At 44.5% G+C, this 19,491-nt stretch overlaps 1 protein-coding gene across 6 annotated transcripts in view; it reads left to right on the forward strand.

Moving 5' to 3' along the window:
- The window catches only part of CRTC1 (CREB regulated transcription coactivator 1), a 168,702-nt gene that overhangs the window by 118,031 nt on the left and 31,180 nt on the right, over positions 1–19,491 (forward strand). For 4 of the 6 annotated variants that reach the window (XM_070745769.1, XM_070745785.1, XM_070745778.1 and 1 more), the window contains exons 7-11: positions 550–593; positions 3,018–3,238; positions 5,156–5,292; positions 6,173–6,433; positions 15,398–15,499. In XM_070745769.1, the coding sequence (XP_070601870.1) occupies positions 550–593; positions 3,018–3,238; positions 5,156–5,292; positions 6,173–6,433; positions 15,398–15,499 (765 nt within the window). The remainder of the gene's footprint in view (positions 1–549; positions 594–3,017; positions 3,239–5,155; positions 5,293–6,172; positions 6,434–15,397; positions 15,500–19,491) is intronic. The other 2 variants (XM_070745802.1, XM_070745810.1) reach the window with 1 other exon arrangement.

Raw genomic sequence — 19,491 nt, forward strand, 5'->3', positions numbered from 1 at the left:
ATCTATCGATCTCTATCTATCTATCTATCTCTCATCTCTCTCTCTCTCTCTCATATCTCTCTATCTATCTATCTATCTATCTATCTATCATCTCTCTATCTCTATCTATCTATCTATCTATCTATCACCTATCTATCATCTATCTATCTATCTATCTATCTATCTATCTATCTATCTATCTATCATCTCTCTCTCTTCTCTCTCTCTCTCTCTCTCTCTATCATCTCTCTCTCTCTCTCTATCTATCTATCTATCTATCTATCTATCATCTCTCTATCTCTATCTATCTATCATCTATCTATCTATCTATTTGGATTGGATTAGATTGGATTTATATGCCAGCCCTCTCCGAGGACTCAGGCCGGCTTACAACATACAAAGAAACAATATAGCATCCTAAATCCAATTATTTATAAATTAATAATCTAAAACAATTAAAACTCTCATTCCCATGCAGTCAACTACTGTAGCTCACAATACATAATGATCTTTGTTTGTTTTTGCAGCCGAGTGTCTCATTTTGACCTACTCTTCTCTGTTCTCTTTCAGACAGGGTCCTCGAGGCCTAAATCTTGTGAAGTTCCAGGAATCAAGTATGTTTAAGGGGAGGGGTACATTAGGTTTCTGGGTAAATAGGAAACCAGCACCATCATTTTGGGAAAACAAATCTCTGTCCTTGTTGTGTGTATGTGTTTTTAGTGGAGTGGAATAACTGAGAAGCCCAGTGTAATGGCTTGCAATAATTTTAGTAGTTGCTGTTCAGTAAGGAGTATGAAGAATAGCAAAGCAAGATCATGTCCCTGTTGATATTTGGCTTAGCATGTTTTCTGCAATGGCTGAATTAACAAATCATAGTTTTTGATGTGACTGCAAATTATGCTCCCTATGAAAATATAGTTGAGGGTGGTTGTTGTTGCATCAAACAATTCACACATCAATCCCTATAATTCAAGTCAAACATTGTGGCTTATTATGATAGCGATAAGATTTGACATTAGGGACATGCACAAAATAGGAATTTGGCTTTGTTTCAAACCTGAAATAAGTGATTGTGGCCCAGAAGTTCAGCTGAATAGAAACATGGGACATTTGATATGAGTTTTGACAAAAAAAAAATTCTCCATAACTTAAAAGACTTCTTATGGGATTAATATGATCTGGGTTTTAAATTGTACTCGGGGCACATCTTGTTTGTAGAAACCCTTCAATTACTGTAATAGGTGCTTCGTTTGAATAGGTTGTTTTGAAAAATCTTTAAAAGTGATTATCATTTCCTGGAAAATTATTTTTAAATACCTATCCTTTTAGACTCAATTGTATTAGATAGCTAATGTTAAAATGGTGGTTGTTTATAAGCGCTGCCTTGAACAAAATCCTTACTTCTTTCAAGAAAGGAGGATGCGATAGATTAAATTGTCATGATCCAGATTTCAAGCAGGAATTATCACCCTGTTCATTCCAAAAGTGCTTTTCCCCCTCAAGAGGCAACTAGACTTTCTTGTTTATGAGAGCCGTGGGGCGCAGTGGTTAGAGTGCAGTACTACAGGCTTGCTGAGTGCCGACTGCCAGCAATTTGGCAGTTTGATCCTAACTGGCTGAAAGTTGACTCGGCTTCCATCCTTCCGAGGTGGGTAAAATGAGGATCCAGATTGTTGGGGGGCAAGAGGCTGACTCTGCAAGGCACTGTTAATTCCTCCTTGCCTGATGGCAGAGGTGAGTTTTAAGAAGTTTGTGAAAGGCAAGGAGGGTGGGGGCAATCCTAATCTCTGGGGAGGAGCTGGTTCCAGAGGGCCGGGGCTGCCGCAGAGAAGGCTCTTCCCCTAGGCCCCGCCAAACGACATTGCTTAGTTGACGGGACCTGGAGAAGGCCCACTCTGTGAGACCTAACTGGTCGCTGGGATTCGTGCAGCAGAAGGCGGTCCCTGAGATAATCTGGTCCGATGCCATGAAGGGCTTTATAGGTCATAACCAACACTTTGAATTGTGACCGGAAATTGATCGACAACCAGTGCAGACTGCGGAGTGTTGGTGTAACATGGGCATATCTTGGGAAGTCCATGATTACTCTCGCAGCTGCATTCTGCACGATCTGAAGTTTTCAAACACTTTTCAAATGTAGCCCCATGTAGAGAGCGTTACAGTAGTCGAACCTTGAGGTGATGAGGGCATGAGTGTCTGTGAGCAATGACTCCCTGTCCAAATAGGGCCCCAGCGAACCTGGGCAAATGCCCCCCTCGCCACAGCTGACATATGGTTCTCTAATGTGAGCTGTGGATCGAGGAGGACGCCCAAGTTGCGGACCCTTTCTGAGGGGGTCAATAATCCCCCCACCCAGGGTGATGGACAGACAGATGGAATTGTCCTTGGGAGGCAAAACCCACAGCCACTCCGTCTTATCAGGGTTGAGTTTGAGTCTGTTGACACCCATCCAGACCCCAACAGCCTCCAGGCACCGGCACATCACTTCTACTGCTTCGTTGACTGGACATGGGGTGGAGATGTACAGCTGGGTAACATCTGCATACTGATGATACCTCACCCCATGTCCCTGGATGCTATTTTTCTTTGAAGATGTTTTGCTTCTCGTCCAAGAAGCTTCTTCAGCTCTAACTGTAAGGTGGGGAATGGAAGGATTTATACCCCTTGCAGACCGCTGGTCATTTGCATTCTTTTTAGCGAATCATTAAGACCACCTGGAGTTTTTATTTTTTTTAACCACTTGCTAAAAGAATGCAAATGACCAGCTGGCTGCAAGGAGTATAAATCCTTCCATTCCCCACCATTCCATCAGAGCCGAAGAAGCTTCTTGGATGAGAAGGGAAACATCTTCAAAGAAAAGCAAAGAAAATCCACTTGCTGCTTGGGAAACAAAAATAAAAGCACCTTTGGGACAAGCATGACCTGGATGACTGAGAATAGACAATCACCCTTTTTTTTTTTTTTGCTTCTGTGAATTCCAATAACTCAGAAGGCCTTGGCCTACATTTAACAAAGCTTCCTTTCCTCTGTCTTTGCAGCATATTTCCATCGGCTGACCAAGAAAACACTACTGCCCTTATCCCGGCGGCTCACAACACAGGGGGCTCACTGCCAGACCTGACAAATATCCACTTCCCTTCTCCTCTCCCAACGCCGCTAGACCCAGAAGAGTCCACTTTCCCCTCCTTGAGCAGTTCCAACAGCACCGGGAACCTCACTGCCAATCTGACGCACATGGGGATCAGCACAGCCAATCAGGGTAAGGCGATGGCGTGCGCGTACAGAGGCCTTCTAGCACGACCTCTTCTTGCAGTCTGGTCCAGGATATTTATTTTCAGCCAGGCAGGACTGTACTGGGAAAAAAAAGTTACGTTACGATTGGTGCTCCTACTTACAACCATCACCAACAGCCTCACAGCCCTGTGATCAAAATTTGGGCACATGGGGTGCTTAAATCTGGCCTGTGGGGCTGGGATGGAGATAGCAAAGGACCAGCCCGTGGTGTCTGACAGCCAAAACGGGGTGCGCAGCCCCCTGCCATGCATATCCCACCACACAGACACACACCTATGCCCTGTTTTGGCCAGCAGGGTGCCACAGGAGGCATCTGTTCCATCTCAGTTCTTCTGCCAGCTTGTGGAGAACTACAACATTGATCCAGCCCTCAAAGAAATCCAGTCTGACCCCCCCCCCTGGATTAGGGGGGTGCTGCAGTGGCCATCAGCCTGGAAAAATGATCTTAAGTCACTTATTTAGCGCCGTTGTAACTTTGAATGGTCATTAATCAATGAGATTAGTTTGACATGATTTGCCTTCCGTAAAGCCAATCAGCATGGCTTTACTGAAGCCATGAAATCATGTCAGACTAATCTCATTGATTTCTTTGACTATGTCACAAAGGTGTTGGATCAAGGTGGTGCCGTGGATATTGCCTATCTGGACTTCAGCAAAGCCTTTGATATGGTTCCACATAAAGAGCTGATAGATAAATTAGTGAAGATTGGACTTAATCCCTGGATAGTTCAATAGATTTGCAGCTGGCTGAAGCGTAGACATCAGAGAGTTATTGTTAATGGTGAGTATTCTGAGCAGAGACAGGTTACAAGCGGTGTGCCACAAGGGTCTGTTCTGGGTCCTATTCTTTTTAATATGTTTGTGAGTGACATAGGGGAAGGTTTGGTAGGGAAGGTTTGCCTATTTGCTGATGACTCTAAAGTGCAATAGGGTTGATATTCCTGGAGGCATCAGTAATATGGTAAATGATTTAGCTTTACTAGATAAATGGTCAAAGCAATGGAAACTGCAGTTTAATGTTTCCAAATGTAAAATAATGCACTTGGGGGGAAGGAATCCTCAATCTGAGTATTGTATTGGCAGTTCTGTGTTAGCAAAAACTTCAGAAGAGAAGGATTTAGGGGTCGTGATTTCTGACAGTCTCAAGATGGGTGAACAGTGCAGTCAGGCGGTAGGGAAAGCAAGTAGGATGCTTGGCTGCATAGCTAGAGGTATAACAAGCAGGAAGAGGGAGATTATGATCCCGCTATATAGAGTGCTGGTGAGACCACATTTGGAATACTGTGTTCAGTTCTGGAGACCTCACCTACAAAAAGATATTGACAAAATTGAACGGGTCCAAAGACGGGCTAGAATAACGGTGGAAGGTCTTAAGCATAAAACGTATCAGGAAAGACTTCATGGACTCAATCTGTACAGTCTGGAGGACGGAAGGAAAAGGGGGGACATGATCAAAACATTTAAATAGGTTAAAGGGTTAAATAAGGTCCAGGAGGGAAGTGTTTTTAATAGGAAAGTGAACACAAGAACAAGGGGACACAACCTGAAGTTAGTTGGGGGAAAGATCAGAAGCAACGTGAGAAAATATTATTTGACTGAAAGAGTAGTAGATCCTTGGAACAAACTCCCAGCAGACGTGGTAGATAAATCCACAGGAACTGAATTTAATCATGCCTGGGATAAACATATATCCATCCTAAGATAAAATACAGGAAATAATATAAGGGCAGACTAGATGGACCATGAGGTCTTTTTCTGCCGTCAGTCTTCTATATTTGTATGTTAAATGAACTATTGTAAGTCAAGGACTATTTGCTGTTTTGAAAATCCATCTGGAAAAACCCCTCTTCATCTTATGCTCATTTTCTCTTCTCGGCGACAGGAATGACAACTACGTCAGCTTCTTCCCAGCAACACCGGCAGCCAACCGTCAGTCCCCTCTCACTGAACACAGATTCAAGGAGAAGCCAATCCCAGCAAGTGTCTCCGACGCTTTCACCCCTTTCACCGATTACTCAGGTACAAGGGGGAATTCTCCGAGGGGGCCTTGAAAACTGTGGCATAATAACAGCATAGACCCAATCCGTAATGAACGCTCCAAGCTGGGAGCTTTTGCCAGTGTATCAACTCTGATAATAATGTTGCTTCAATTCATAACTTTCCCCTTCAATTGTAGTTTTGGTGGTTTGCGGAACGATAAGCCAGTTATAATTCTCTGTTGGTCCTTTGAGGTTATTTAGCCATATCCAGGTGGAATGCCAAGCCACGGTGGGCAATCTGTTGCCCTCCAGATGTTGGATTTCATCAACCACCATGAGAGTTGCCTTCTAAAATGCCAACCTCTGGTTATCTTTGCACTGACCCCTTTTAAATATACTTTGGGAGGCGGGGATCAGGAATTATTATTTAACCATCATTTATTAAAGGGGTCCTAAGTGCTCTGGGACCTTGGTTGCTTTCTTGCACGTTTCATTACCCAACTAGGAAACATCATCACTACGCTGGTTATTGAAAAGGATGTCCATGTGAAGCCTCTGTGTTGGTTGAGGCAGGCAGGGTTCCCTTGGGTCCCATTTGTTGGGGGTCAAGGGAAAGGGAGGGTTTTGCCTTCTCTTTCTGATCAAGATCCCCATGGGCTTTGGCCCAATTCAGCATGACTCTTCTTAGGTTCTTATATTGACTGCAAAATTGTACCATTCTGTTGTGTGTGCACACTCATCCCATAGATACTTACAGAGGGCCTGGGAAGTGCTAAAAAGCCAGATTGTTAAAATAGGAACGTTCCTGCCTCCCCCACAAGACTAGCATAATCAGAGTCGAGTGCTTCCTTCTGAGGTCTTCATCCCAAGAAATCTGATTTCCCTGCACTGATGTCCTTTTCGGTCCTTTTCTTTTTAAGGCTGTGGCGTTGGACGCGCTCTCCATGGAGCAGCAGCTCCCCCCCTACCCGTTCTTCACCCAGACAAGCGCGCAGCAGCAGCAGCAGCAGTCACAGGCCCAAGTGGCGAGCGCTTTGCCACCCAACGCTTCTCTGATGCAGACCTCCGGCTTGCAGCGAGGCGTTCAGCTCCCCCCACTCTCGGTCTCTATCCCTTCCACAATCCCACAGTCTCCTCCGGGCAGCCAAACCCAGACTTCCATGGGGATAGACATCAACTCGGTAAGTTTGGTTGGGGAAGAGGAGTTGGGACCTCCAGCTTCCTAGACATCTCAGACAAAAGCCATAGGAAGCCGGAAGAAGCTTGTCCAGAGCCTCTCTGCTTTCTGAAAAGTGCACTGTTTGGATATGTTGAGATTACCATTGAAAACTGCACAGAAATACAGTGGTACCTCTACCTAAGGACGCCTCTACTTATGAACTTTTCTAGATAAGAACCGGGTGTTCAAGATTTTATTGCCTCTTCTCAAGAACCATTTTCTACTTACAAACCCAAGCCTCTGAAACTGTAACCAGAAAAGGCAGGGGGAAGCCTCTACGAATCTCCTGGGAGGAAACAGGGCTGGAAAAGGCAGGGAGAAGCCTCTGTGGGGTCTCTCTTGGAATCTCCTGGGAGGAAACAGGGCTGGAAAAGGCAGGGAGAAGCCTCTGTGGGGCCTCTTTAGGAATCTCCTGGGAGGAAGCAGGGCTGGAAAAGGCAGGGAGAAGCCTCTGTGGGGCCTCTCTAGGAATCTCCTGGGAGGAAACAGGGCCGGAAAAGGCAGGGAGAAGCCTCTTTGGGGCCTCTCTAGGAATCTCCTGGGAGGAAACAGGGCCGGAAAAGGCAGGGAGAAGCCTCTTTGGGGCCTCTATAAGAATCTCCTGGGAGGAAACAGGGCTGGAAAAGGCGGGGAGAAGCCTCCGTGGGGTCTCTAGCAATCTCTTGAGAGGAAACAGGGCCTCCACCCTCCCTGTTGTTTCCCCAATCGCACACATTACAGTGATACCTCATCTTACAAACGCCTCATCATACAAACTTTTCGAGATACAAACCCGGGGTTTAAGATTTTTTTGCCTCTTCTTACAAACTTTTCACCTTACAAACCCACCGCCGCCGCTAGGATGCCCCGCCTCCGAACTCCCATTGCCAGCGAAGCACCCGTTTTTGCACTGCTGGGATTCCCTTGAGGCTCCCCTCCATGGGAAACCCCACCTCCGGACTTCCGTTGCCAGTGAAGCGCTTGTTTTTGCGATGCTGGGATTCCCCTGCTGGGATTCCCCTGCAGCATCGCAAAAACACAGAAGTCTGGAGGTGGGGTTTCCTATGGAGGGGAACCTCAGGGAAATCCCAGCAGCGCAAAAACGGGCGCTTCGGCTGGCAAAAGGGGTGAATTTTGGGCTTGCACACATTAATCGCTTTTCCATTGATTCCTATGGGAAACATTGTTTCATCTTACAAACTTTTCACCTTAAGAACCTCGTCCCGGAACCAATTAAGTTTGTAAGACAAGGTATCACTGTATTTGCTTTTACATTGATTCCTATGGGAAAAATTGCTTCTTCTTACAAACCTTTCTACTTAAGAACCTGGTCACGGAACGAATTAAGTTCGTAAGTAGAGGTACCACTGTGTGTGGTCTAATTGCCAGGCCTCCCTCGTAGCCTCTGGAAAACGTAGTCCTCCAAATATCATAGAGACTTCTGCGAAGGGACTGGATTAGAAATCTTTATCGGAGATAAACATGGTTCTCAAAAGCCTTGAATACTTTTGAGATACAGTTTCCACCTGGAGGGAAATCAGTACGGCCCACAAGTTGAGTTTGACTCTTGATAACGATGCAGATGCACATTAAGTTGTTCTTGGCAACAACATAGAAGTGGTTTTGTTTGAGCCATTTTCAAGAACGTTTTTTAACAGTCATCCGTTATAAAGATTCAGTTACAACGGCAGAGAGTGCAATATGGGGAATGCTGTAGGATCAGGCTAGAGATAGATCATGCTGGAGAAAACCTGTGTGGTTGCTAAGAGTTGACAACAGCTTGACTGCATGTAATCAATCAAGATAATTATGATCTAAAACTTGGTCTCTCGCCCAAGGAGGTCAACCAGGTGCCGCCATCTTTGAGGGAGGTCAGCTCCTTCATGCCAGTCTGACAGCTGTGGAGTGATTTGACATTTTTCCTTTTTTAAAAAAATCCTAGAGTGGAATAGAAAATGACACCTGACCTTCAGTCTCACCTACAACTCCCCCAGCTGGGCTTCATGGAGGTCTAATTTATAAGCGGACCCAATTTCACAAGATCACGGCCACGTTTTTTTCATTATACAGTGGTACCTCGGTTCTCGAACGCTTTGGTTCTCGTACATTTCGGATACCGAACAAAATTTTCGGCAAACATTTGCTTCGGTATCTGAACAAAAATTCAGATACCGAACAGCCACAGAAAATTTTGTTTGTTATTCAAAATGTTACCACCCGCTTAACAGCCTCCCAATCTCTGTAGTCTAACCTCTCCAAGCTGCAGGAAGGGTGGGGGCGGCTGCAATACCGGCAGCTTAGGGGGGCTCCTTTCCTCAGTGCTTCGTCTTGTGCACCAACTTTCTCCTTCCCGGCGGGAGCGTTGGCGACGGCAGCGGCTTCCCTTCGAGGAGCAGCAGCGCCGGGAACGTCACGTGATGAAGGGAAGCCGGTGGAGCCATCTCAGCAGTTGCCGCTGCTCCACCGGCTTCCCCTCATTATGTGACGTTCCCGGCGCTGCTGCTCCTCGAAGGGAAGCCGCTGCCGTCATCACCGCTGACGCCGGGAAGGAGAAAGTTGGTGCACAAGACGAAGCACTGAGGAAAGGAGCCCCCCTAAGCTGCCGGTATTGCAGCCGCCCCCACCCTTCCTGCAGCTTGGAGAGGTTAGACTATAGAGCTCCTCAGATTTTTATCCCATAGGAAATAAAGAAAATAGATTTAGTTGGTTCCCAGCGAGTCAACAGGTGCTGGGAACCAATTAAATCCATTTCCATTATTTCCTATGGGATAAATTAATTCGGTACTCGACCAAATCGGTTCTCGACCACACATCTGGAACGAATTGTGGTCGAGAACCGAGGTACCCATGTATTTTCATGCCAGATGCCTGAAAATGTTTCCATCCCCTAACTCAGTGTTTCCCAACCTTGGCAACTTGAAGATATTTGGACTTCAACTTCCAGGATTCCCCAGCCAGCGAATGCTGGCTGGGGAATTCTGGGAGTTGAAGTCCAGGTATCTTCAAGTTGCCAAGGTTGGGAAACACTGCCCTAACTTATGGCTGGTCATGGCAGTTCCCCTAAAAAGCTCAAGCCAAGAGTCCCATAATCCTTTCCATGCCTCTCCTTTTGTTCACAGCCAGTCCCCCCAGCCTGGATTCAGGGAGCCTTAGAACCAGGTGAGATCAGTGCCCAGCTGTAAAGAGGTTTTCTCTTGGGATTGAATCAAATTGATGTCCAGTATTTCTCAAACCTAGCCACTTGAAGATGTGTGGACTTCAACTTCCAGAATTCCCCAACCAGTATGTATTGACTGAGGAATTCTGGGAGTTGAAGTCCAAGCATCTTCAAGTGTCCCAAGTTTGAGATCAATGTATACATTGATCTAGCTCGGGCAGGCAAAGTTGGCTCTTCTGTGACATGTGGACTTCAACTCCCAGAATTAATGAGCTAGCGTGATTGGCTCAGGAATTCTGGGAGTTGAAGTCCACCAGTCATAGAAGAACCAGCTTTGCCTACCCCTGATCTAGCTAACTGGAACCTAGAGTGCCTATTAACTCCACACGTATTGTTCTTAAAACTGAACACATAGAATTGCTGCTTGATGTATTTGCTGTTTGTTTCCAACCCCAAAGCAGTTTTTTTTTAATCTGTCACATAGGTAACCTTTTAAAAAAACCCAAATTGAGTTAAAATTGCATTTTCTGCAGACTTCCCCCCTTTTCTGCATCGTTGCAAGGAGTTTGTGGAAATTTCCATTTTAGACTAATTGTAGCTTCGCAGCTAATCCTTGAACCACATTGAATGGTTTGAAATGAGCCCTCAAGCCATGGCTTAGGGTAAAATTGCTTTCCCCAGGAAAAACACCGCTCACACTAACTACACCTGCTCAGCTTTAATTGTATGTCCTAACCTGCAAAATCATTAAGATCAAAAATCATAGCTGGCTGGGGAATTCCAGAAGCTGAGGCCCACGAACGAGTCTTAAAGTTGTCAAGGCCAGACACCTGTGACTTAAAAGTGTGGCTTTCGTGCAGAATAAATTGCCCCTGCAGTAAGCAATGGTTTTTCGTGATATTTAGACACAACCGCTAGCCAAGATACCAGTGATTTCAGGGCTCTCTGTGTGACAAAATGCTGCCTCCCCTATTTCTCTGCCTTCCATATTCTAGCATTAGGTATGCCTGCTGGCCTTTTTTAAAAAAAGAAAGACACTACAGCGGTACCTCATGATACGAACTTAATTGGTTCCAGGAGGAGGTTCGTAAGGTGAAAAGTTCGTAAGACGAAACAATGTTTCCCATAGGAATCAATGTAAAAGCAAATAATGGGTGCAAATCCTTCAGGAAAATCCCAAACTTTAGAAGGGAGGCGAACAGAGGGCAGGGAGGAGCAGCTAAAGGGGGCAGGTGGAAGAAGCAAGGCTAGGCTAAAGGGTGAGTGGGAAGGAAGAAAGGCAAGGGGGGCGCCCCTCCCTTTTCTTTCTTCAAAAGACACCCTTTCAGTGCCTGCAAGCACGCTGTTCTACTTTTGTTAATGCAAAGTCTTTCCCCCTCCAAGCCGCCCCTCCCTTTTCTTTCTTCAAAAGACACCCTTTCAGTGCCTGCAAGCACGCTGATCTACTTTTGTTAATGCAAAGTCTTTCCCCCTCCAAGCCGCCCCTCCCTTTTCTTTCTTCAAAAGACACCCTTTCAGTGCCTGCAAGCACGCTGATCTACTTTTGTTAATACAAAGTCTTTTCCCCTCCAAGCCGCCCCTCCCTTTTCTTTCTTCAAAAGACACCCTTTCAGTGCCTGCAAGCACGCTGTTCTACTTTTGTTAATGCAAAGTCTTTCCCCCTCCAAGCCGCCCCTCCCTTTTCTTTCTTCAAAAAAGGGGGAAAAAACCCTTCATCCCAGCAGCAGCAGCTTGGGTTCGTAAGGTGAAAATAGTTCGGAAGAAGAGGCAAAAAAATCTTAAACACCGGGTTCGTATCTTGAAAAATTCGTTAGAAGAGGCGTTCGTAAGATGAGGTACCACTGTATTTCTGTGGCACTGGCTGTCTAAATACTTTCCCAGTTTGCACTGTTCTGCACCTCAGACTTTATGAATCTGTCACCGTTCTCCCCTAATTTGTGCAAGTTTTCCAAGCGATCATCTTTACAGTAAGGCTCGCTTCCTGGTGTCAAAGCTGGACCTGTCACCAAGCTGAAGCAAGCCATCCTTGGATAAATTTTAATACCCCTATGTAGAATTGAAGTGTTTTTGGTCTCATCCTTTGGAGAAGGAGACTGCTCACCCAAGAAAATTCAACATTCAAGCAGGAAGCAGGAGAACGCATGCGAGTTCCATAACTTTTTCCACAGGCTCCTCTGGAAAATAATTTGTGTGAGTCAATGCATTCCGCCTTACGGGCTGCACAGCTAGGATAGAAACGGGGAAGTTGAAGTAGAGGGTTCACCCCCCCTCTCTTCAAGCTGGAGTTTCAGAGTACAGTGATACCTTGTCTTACAAACTTAATTGGTTCCGGGACGAGGTTCTTAAGGTGAAAATTTTGTAAGACGAAACAATGTTTCCCATAGGAATCAATGGAAAAGCGATGAATGCGTGCAAGCCCAAAACTCACCCCTTTTGCCAGCCGAAGCGGCCGTTTTTGCGCTGCTGGGATTCCCCTGAGGCTCCTCTCTATGGGAAACCCCACCTCCGGACTTCTGTGTTTTTGCGATGCTGCAGGGGAATCCCAGCATCGCAAAAACGAGTGCTTCGCTGGCAACGGAAGTCCGGAGGTGGGGTTTCCCAGCGAAGGGATCGTCGGTGAAATCGCAGCATCCCAAAAACACCGAAGTCCTCGAAACGCCACCTCCAGACCTCTGTGGTTTTGCGCTGCTGGGATTCCCCTGAGGCTCCCCTCGCTGGGAAACCCCACCTCCATACTTCCGTTGCCAGCGAAGCGCCCGTTTTTGCACTGCTGGGATTCCCCTGCAGCATCACAAAAATACAGAAATCCGGAGGTGCGGTTTCCCAGCGGCAGCAGTGGGTTTGTAAGGTGAAAATAGTTTGTAAGATGAGGCAAAAAAATCTTAAACCCTGGGTTTGTATCTCAAAAAGTTTGTATGACGAGGCGTTTGTAAGTCGAGGTATCACTGTATTGTGGTTACTCAGTTCCCTCCAAAAACTGGAAGAAACATCTCAAAACAGGCAACTGGAATCATCCTGGGTTGTAACAGAAACCCCTTGTTACTCTGTAGAGATTTTCAATCCTCCAGGTCATAGTTGTCTCAAAGGTGCTTTTTCAAAAGGCAAATGGGCTTATTTTTTTTCCTTGAGGAAGAAGAAGACGAAGACAGCATTTCACTCCTCATCCAAGAAGCCTCATCAGTTCTGGAAGAATGGTGGAGGCAATGGAAAGATTAGATCTGATTGGCGGGGTGGGGGGGAATGGGGTTGGGGGGTTCACGTTTCTTTGGAGTCCTCTGGTTGTTGGCACTCTCCCTGAGAGCTCTGGTGGGCTTTGTTTCTGTCTGTCCTCAGGGCCCCCTATATCAGAGTGCAAATAGGGGGGGGGGGATCTCCTTGAAACTGCTGAAAGGACTGCTCTGTAGACCAGTGTTTCCCAACCTTGGCAACTTGAAGATATTTGGACTTCAACTCCCAGAATTCCCCAGCCAGCATTTGCTGGCTGGGGAATTCTGGGAGTTGAAGTCCAAATATCTTCAAGTTGCCAAGGTTGGGAAACACTGCTGTAGACATACAGGAGGTGGACAACAAAATGGAAACACCTTGAAAATCCAGATTTGTGAAGCTCCCTTTAAACAGTTTTTGTGGAAACTGGGTTCTGTACATGTCTATTGAGCTCTGCAGTGATTTTAGGAGCTGTGGTCTTGCGATCCACTCTAACAATTCGCTTTAGAGTCTGACGGTCTCTCTCAGACAACTTCAACTTTCGACCAGATCTGTGCTTGGCTGAGGAGGTTTTCCCTTCTCTTTCAAGAGCAGTCATTACTTTTCAGACATGACCTCTTGAAATGCCAAACATTCGGGCACTTTCTGTTACACTAGCGCCTGCCATTCAAGCCCCAACAATTTGGCCTCTTTGAAAGTCTGAGAGGTCTGCCATTTCTAGAAGTACCAATTTCCTTAGATTTCTGTTTTAAAAAAGGTAGTTTAAAAAAACACCAAATAACAGAATTTTTTTAAAAAAACATTAAAATATGTCAAGTTTTGGTTGATTTGAACATGTTCAAACATTATGATGCCAAAAAGTCAAGTGGTTCCATTTCTTTGTCCTCCCCCTGTAGAATAGAGTAGAGTAGAATAGAATAGAATAGAATAGAATAGAATTCTTTATTGGCCATGTGTGATTGGACATGCAAGCAATTTGTCATTGGTGCATATGTTCTTGGTGTACATAAAAGAAAAGAGACATTTGTGAAGAATAAAGAGGTACAATACTTAATTTATTTTATTTTATTATTTATTATTTAGATTTGTATGCCGCCCCTCTCCGCATAGGGTTCAAATAAGGAATCAGGAATCAGGAAACAATCAATATTAATAAAAATTGTAAGGATACAAGCAACAAGTTACAGTCATACAGTCATAATCAGCAGTGGGCCACGAGCCAGAACACTAAATTGCACTCGCTGCCGCGGCTCGTAAGTTCTTGTGGGACCAGCGCGATTTTGCTGCTGCACCTATGGGAGAAGCAAAATCGCGCACGGAGCCGCAGGTGTGCCTGTGTTTCAGCCTGCGCAGAAGCAAAAAAGCCTCACCGAAACACGGGCGCACCTGCGGCTCCGTACGTGATTTTGCTTCTCCCACAGGTGCAGCAGCAAAATCGCGCTGGTCCCACAAGAACTTACAAGCCGCGGTGGCGAGCGCAATTTAGTGTTCCGGCTCGTAGTCCACCGCTAGTCATAAGTGAGAGGAAATGGGTGATAGGAATGATGGGGGAAAACTAGTACAGTGTTCCCTCGCTTTTCGCGGGGGATGTGTTCCGTGACCGCCCGTGAAAGTTGAATTTCCGCGAAGTAGAGATGCGGAAGTAAATACACTATTTTTGGCTATGAACAGTATCCCAAGCCCTCCCTTAACACTTTAAACCCCTAAATTGCAATTTCCCATTCCCTTAGCAACCATTCAGATTATTACTCACCATGTTTATTTATTAAAGTTTATTAAAAAATATTTATTAAAGGCAGACGAAAGTTTGGCGATGACATATGATGTCATCGGGTGGGGGAAAACCGTGGTATAGGGCAAAAACCCGCAAAGTTTTTCTTAATTAATATTTTGGAAAAACCGTGGTATAGACTTTCCGCGAAGTTCGAACCGAACCCACAAAAATCGAGGGAACACTGTAGTATTAGTAGTGCAGACTTAGTAAATAGCTTGACAGTCTGAAGGGAATGATTTGTGTAGTAGAGTGATGGCGTTTGGGGAAAAACTGTCCTTGTGTCTAGTTGTTCTGGTGTGCGGTGCTCTGTAAGCGACGTTTTGAGGTTAGGGGTTGAAACAGTTTGTGTCCAGGATGCGAGGGGTCAGATTGCATTGTAAACGCTTCTAGGATGCAAAGCAAAACTTCCTTCTCCTTCCTGAATAGAATAGAATAGAATAGAATAGAATTTTTATTGGCCAAGTGTGATTGGACACACAAGGAATTTGTCTTGGTGCATATGCTCTCAACGTACATAAAATAAAATATACATTTGTCAAGGGAAAGAAACCGGTCCAGCTGCCTTTTTGGAAAAAGCACCATTGAGAGAAGCCCTTTTTTACAGGTTCATGACTTCTCCGGGCATTGTTGAACCGTACTGTGTGCTGCTGAATTCATCCAGGACTATTCTTGCCTTCTGTTCTCTTCTCGTTTTCTCCCCTTCCCTCCACCCCTCGCCCCAACCTGTGTACGTGAAAGAAACCTGTGTTTTCTCTCCTCCTCCTCCTCTTCCTCCTTTTCCCTACAGTCTTTAACACTGTGTCCTTCTGTAGGGCTCACTCCAGCAGTACCGCAGCAATGCTGGCTCCCCGGCCAACCAGTCTCCCACTTCTCCTGTCTCCAATCAAGCTTTCTCTCCTGGCAGCTCCCCTCAAGTAAGGGACTGTGTGCTTCTAAGGCCTTTGGGTTCCATGCTTCTCGTTTTATTCCCCTTCCCCTTTCTTAATTTTGTTTCGTCTTCCCCAATCCAGCTGTTCGAATGGTTTCAAAACAGTAACGCTCTGTCAAGTTGGGTGGGTTTACTTTGAAACGGCTGGGATCCTTTGGGGAAATTCCTTTTCGCTAAACTCCGAGGCCAACCTGAATCTGACCTCTTCTTCCCGTACTAACGTCTGCTTCCTGGTGTTAATTCTCTTTCAAATGTTGCCCTTCTCTCTAAAAAAAAGTCACGATGCCATCTTGGCTCAAAAAAAGCAGGCCGAAATGTATTGCCGTGCAGAATTAAAGTATGTTTTTAATGCATTTTATTTATTTACTTTTAAATGTTGACTGCCCAACTCTGGTGAACTCTGACATTGACAGAGGCCTATTGGTGGTGGTGGTGGGGAATACGGTGTTCCCTCGATTTCTGCGGGGGATGCGTTCTGAGACCGCCCACGAAAGTCGAATTTCCGCGAAGTAGAGATGCGGAAGTAAATACACTATTTTTGGCTATGAACAGTATCACAAGCCTTCCCTTAACATTTTAAACCCCTAAATTACAATTTCCAATTCCCTTAGCCACACTCAACATGTTTATTTATTAAAGTTTATTAAAAAAATATTTATTAAAGGCGGACGAAAGTTTGGCGATGACATATGACGTCATTGGACAGGAAAAATTGTGATATAGGGGGGGAAACAGCAAATTATTTTTTAATTAATATTTTTGAAAAACCGTGGTATAGACTCTTCGCGAAGTTCGAACCCGCGAAAATCGAGGGAACACTGTATGTGGGAAAGTATGATTTTTGTGTGATTTTTATGCTTTTTGAATCTTTAAAATGTTTTTAGAACAAACATGTAGCAGAACTGTGCCACTGTATATAAGCCAAATCGCCTTGTTGAATTTTGTCTATGTTTCTCTAGTATAGAGATCTTCATATTTGGCAACTTTAAGACATGTGGACTTTAAGCATAGCTGGCTGGAGAATTCTGGGAGTTGAAATCCACAAGTCTTAAAAATTGCCAGGTTTAAAGTTGTAAGGAATATATGTTTGTGTGTGTGTGTGTGTGTGTGTGTGTGTGTGTGTGTGTGTGTGTAGCATGTTTTTGCTTAATTTGAAAATAAAGGGAGACTAGGATATATAAATATATTTATTTATTTATTTATTTTATTTATTTTATTTATTTATTTGTTGGATTTGTATGGTGCCCCTCTCCGGAGACTCGGGGCGGCTAACAGCAATAATAAGACAGCGTACAATAATAATCCAATACTAAAAACGATTAAAAACCCATTAATATAAAAACCAAACATACATACAGACATACCATGCATAAAATTGTAAAGGCCTAGGGGGAAAGGGAATCTCAATTCCCCCATGCCTGGCAACAGAGGTGGGTTTTAAGTAGCTTACGAAAGGCAAGGAGTGTGGGGGCAGTCCTAATCTCTGGGGGGAGTTGGTTCCAGAGGGCCGGGGCCACCACAGAGAAGGCTCTTCCCCTGGGTCCCGCCAAGTGCCATTGTTTAGTTGACGGGACCCGAAGAAGACCCACTCTGTGGGACCTAACTGGTCGCTGGGATTCGTGCAGCAGAAGGCGGTCCTTGAGATATTCTGGTCCGGTGCCATGAAGAGCTTTATAGGTCATAACCAACACTTTGAATTGTGACCGGAAACTGATCGGCAACCAGTGCAGACTGCGGAGTGTTGGTGTAACATGGGCATATTTGGGAAAGCCCATGATTGCTCTCGCAGCTGCATTCTGCACGATCTGAAGTTTCTGAACACTTTTCAAAGGTAGCCCCATGTAGAGAGCGTTACAGCGTTATATTGTGAACCACAGAGTATAGCACCAACTTTAATCTAGATAGCTTTTTAAAAAAAGAATATGTTTGTAGAAGAAATTAAGAAGATGTGTGGATTTCAACTCCCAGAATTCCCCAACTAGCCATGCTGGCTAAGGGAATTCTGGGAGTTGAAGTCCACACATCTTCAGTCAGCCAATCTTGATAAAAATGTCACTTAGAATACCAATAGCTATTAGCACAGTGGTGGGAATAACTCCCCATACCACGTTTCCCCGAAAATAAGAGCTGTCATATATTTGAACCCCCAAATAAGCGCTTGGCCTTATTTTTGGGGAGGTCTTGATATTTGGGGGCACTTGGAGCAAGATGGGGGTTTTCTTGCTGTTTTATCTGATTTCCAGCTCTGTCTCCCTAATTCTAACCTGAAGAAATGGGGACCAGCTGAAATATTTTTGGAGGAGGGCTTATTTTCAGGGAAAAACTGAATTTAGACATGGTCTACTCTTGAATATACCAGAGAACATGTATATACCTGGAATAATAAGAGATGTATTGAAATCAATAACAAGCCATAATAAACTAGATATACTGGATATCAGATTGTGGGGACAGGATTGGAAGAGATCTCTGGTCTTTATTCCTGGTTTATGGGCTTCTTGATTGATTCTGTTAGAAACATCAATGATGATGGACTTTTGATTGAAGAAACTGACTGAAGAGAATATATTTAAGAAATAAAATGACAACATTCTTAACTTAGAAAACAAAAATGTACTGGGATGGGATGGGCATATACTGCATTTTTGGTCAAGACACACTGGTGCATATAAGATGCACCAAGACTTTGAAGAGGTAAATAAGAAAAAAAATGTTTTTGCCTTCCCCAGTCCCCAGAATCACTCTGCAGGCCTCCCAAATCCTCTGCGTGCCCCCCCCTTTTTTGCAAAAATGGGCCCATTTTCCACCCATTTTTCTGTAAAACAGGGTGCAGAGAGGCCGCCCCGAGTCTGCGGAGAGGGGCGGCATACAAATCTAATAAATAAATAAATAAATAACATAAGTTTGGGAGGCCTGGAAATTGCTTCAGTGGATTCAGGAAGAAAAAACCACCATTTTTAAAAATGAAAAATGGCCTATTTTTCGCAAAAATGGAATGCAGAGGTGGGCCCAAAAATGGCTATATTTGGTGTATAAGACGCACCAACTTTTCCACCCTCTTTTAGGGTGGGAAAAGGTGTATCTGAAATTCTGAAAAATATGGTAGGTAGTTTCAGACCAGAATCTCCGTTGTTAAGCAAGGTGGTTGTGAAGGTTGTAAGTGATGACCACAGGGGCCCAGTACGTTACATCCTTTTTAAATACATGCCAGTCAAGCAACTTAATTTTAATTGTGTGACTGTAGGGATGCTGTGTCAGTTTGCACACTTGAGGGCTGTTTCTACGTCCCATTTTTTAGTGCCCGTTGTAAGTTTGAATGGCGTAACTTTGAACGGTCACCTAATTAATGAATCATAGTTGAAGGTTACCTGTCGTATTTATGAGAATTATTTTTGAATAATACTGGATCCCAAACCGAATATGAATAAGAATTAGGATGTGGCTGCAAATAATGCAGATGTTGCATGGAAGCATAATTTCCAAATCATTGGGAGGAATCGCGCTTTTCATTGTGTTCCGACCCAGTTCACAGAAAAGTAATTGGAAGGATTGGGTAGCTAGGAATTAAGGTATAAATTTAATGCCACGCAGCAACGGTTGCAGATTGCAACACTCTGAGTAATGAATTTAAGTTACAAGAAGGAAGGTTCTTCTTTATTTATTAGCCCTCCTTCAAAATATTTTTTTTTAAAAAAATAAACAACTCAAGGGCAAACCTATTTAATACCCATACCTCCTCCTATTTCCCCCACAACAACGGAACGTTGCAGAAAAAAATCCTCATAAGGACAGTTTATTAATGGGACAAATTACACAAGAGACCCAGTGGCTGCTTTTTATTGTCTCTATTATTCAGAAGGTTGGACTCAATAAGCTAATTAATATCTTCCAGCTCTATGATTTTCTTCTTGCCCGCTTGGGATTTTATCTATCCCCATGAGAGTTTGTGTGGCACAGTAAAAAAAATGGCCCAGTCAA

This window comes from Erythrolamprus reginae, chromosome 1, assembly GCF_031021105.1.
Source record: "Erythrolamprus reginae isolate rEryReg1 chromosome 1, rEryReg1.hap1, whole genome shotgun sequence".
NCBI classification, from domain to species: domain Eukaryota; kingdom Metazoa; phylum Chordata; class Lepidosauria; order Squamata; family Dipsadidae; genus Erythrolamprus; species Erythrolamprus reginae.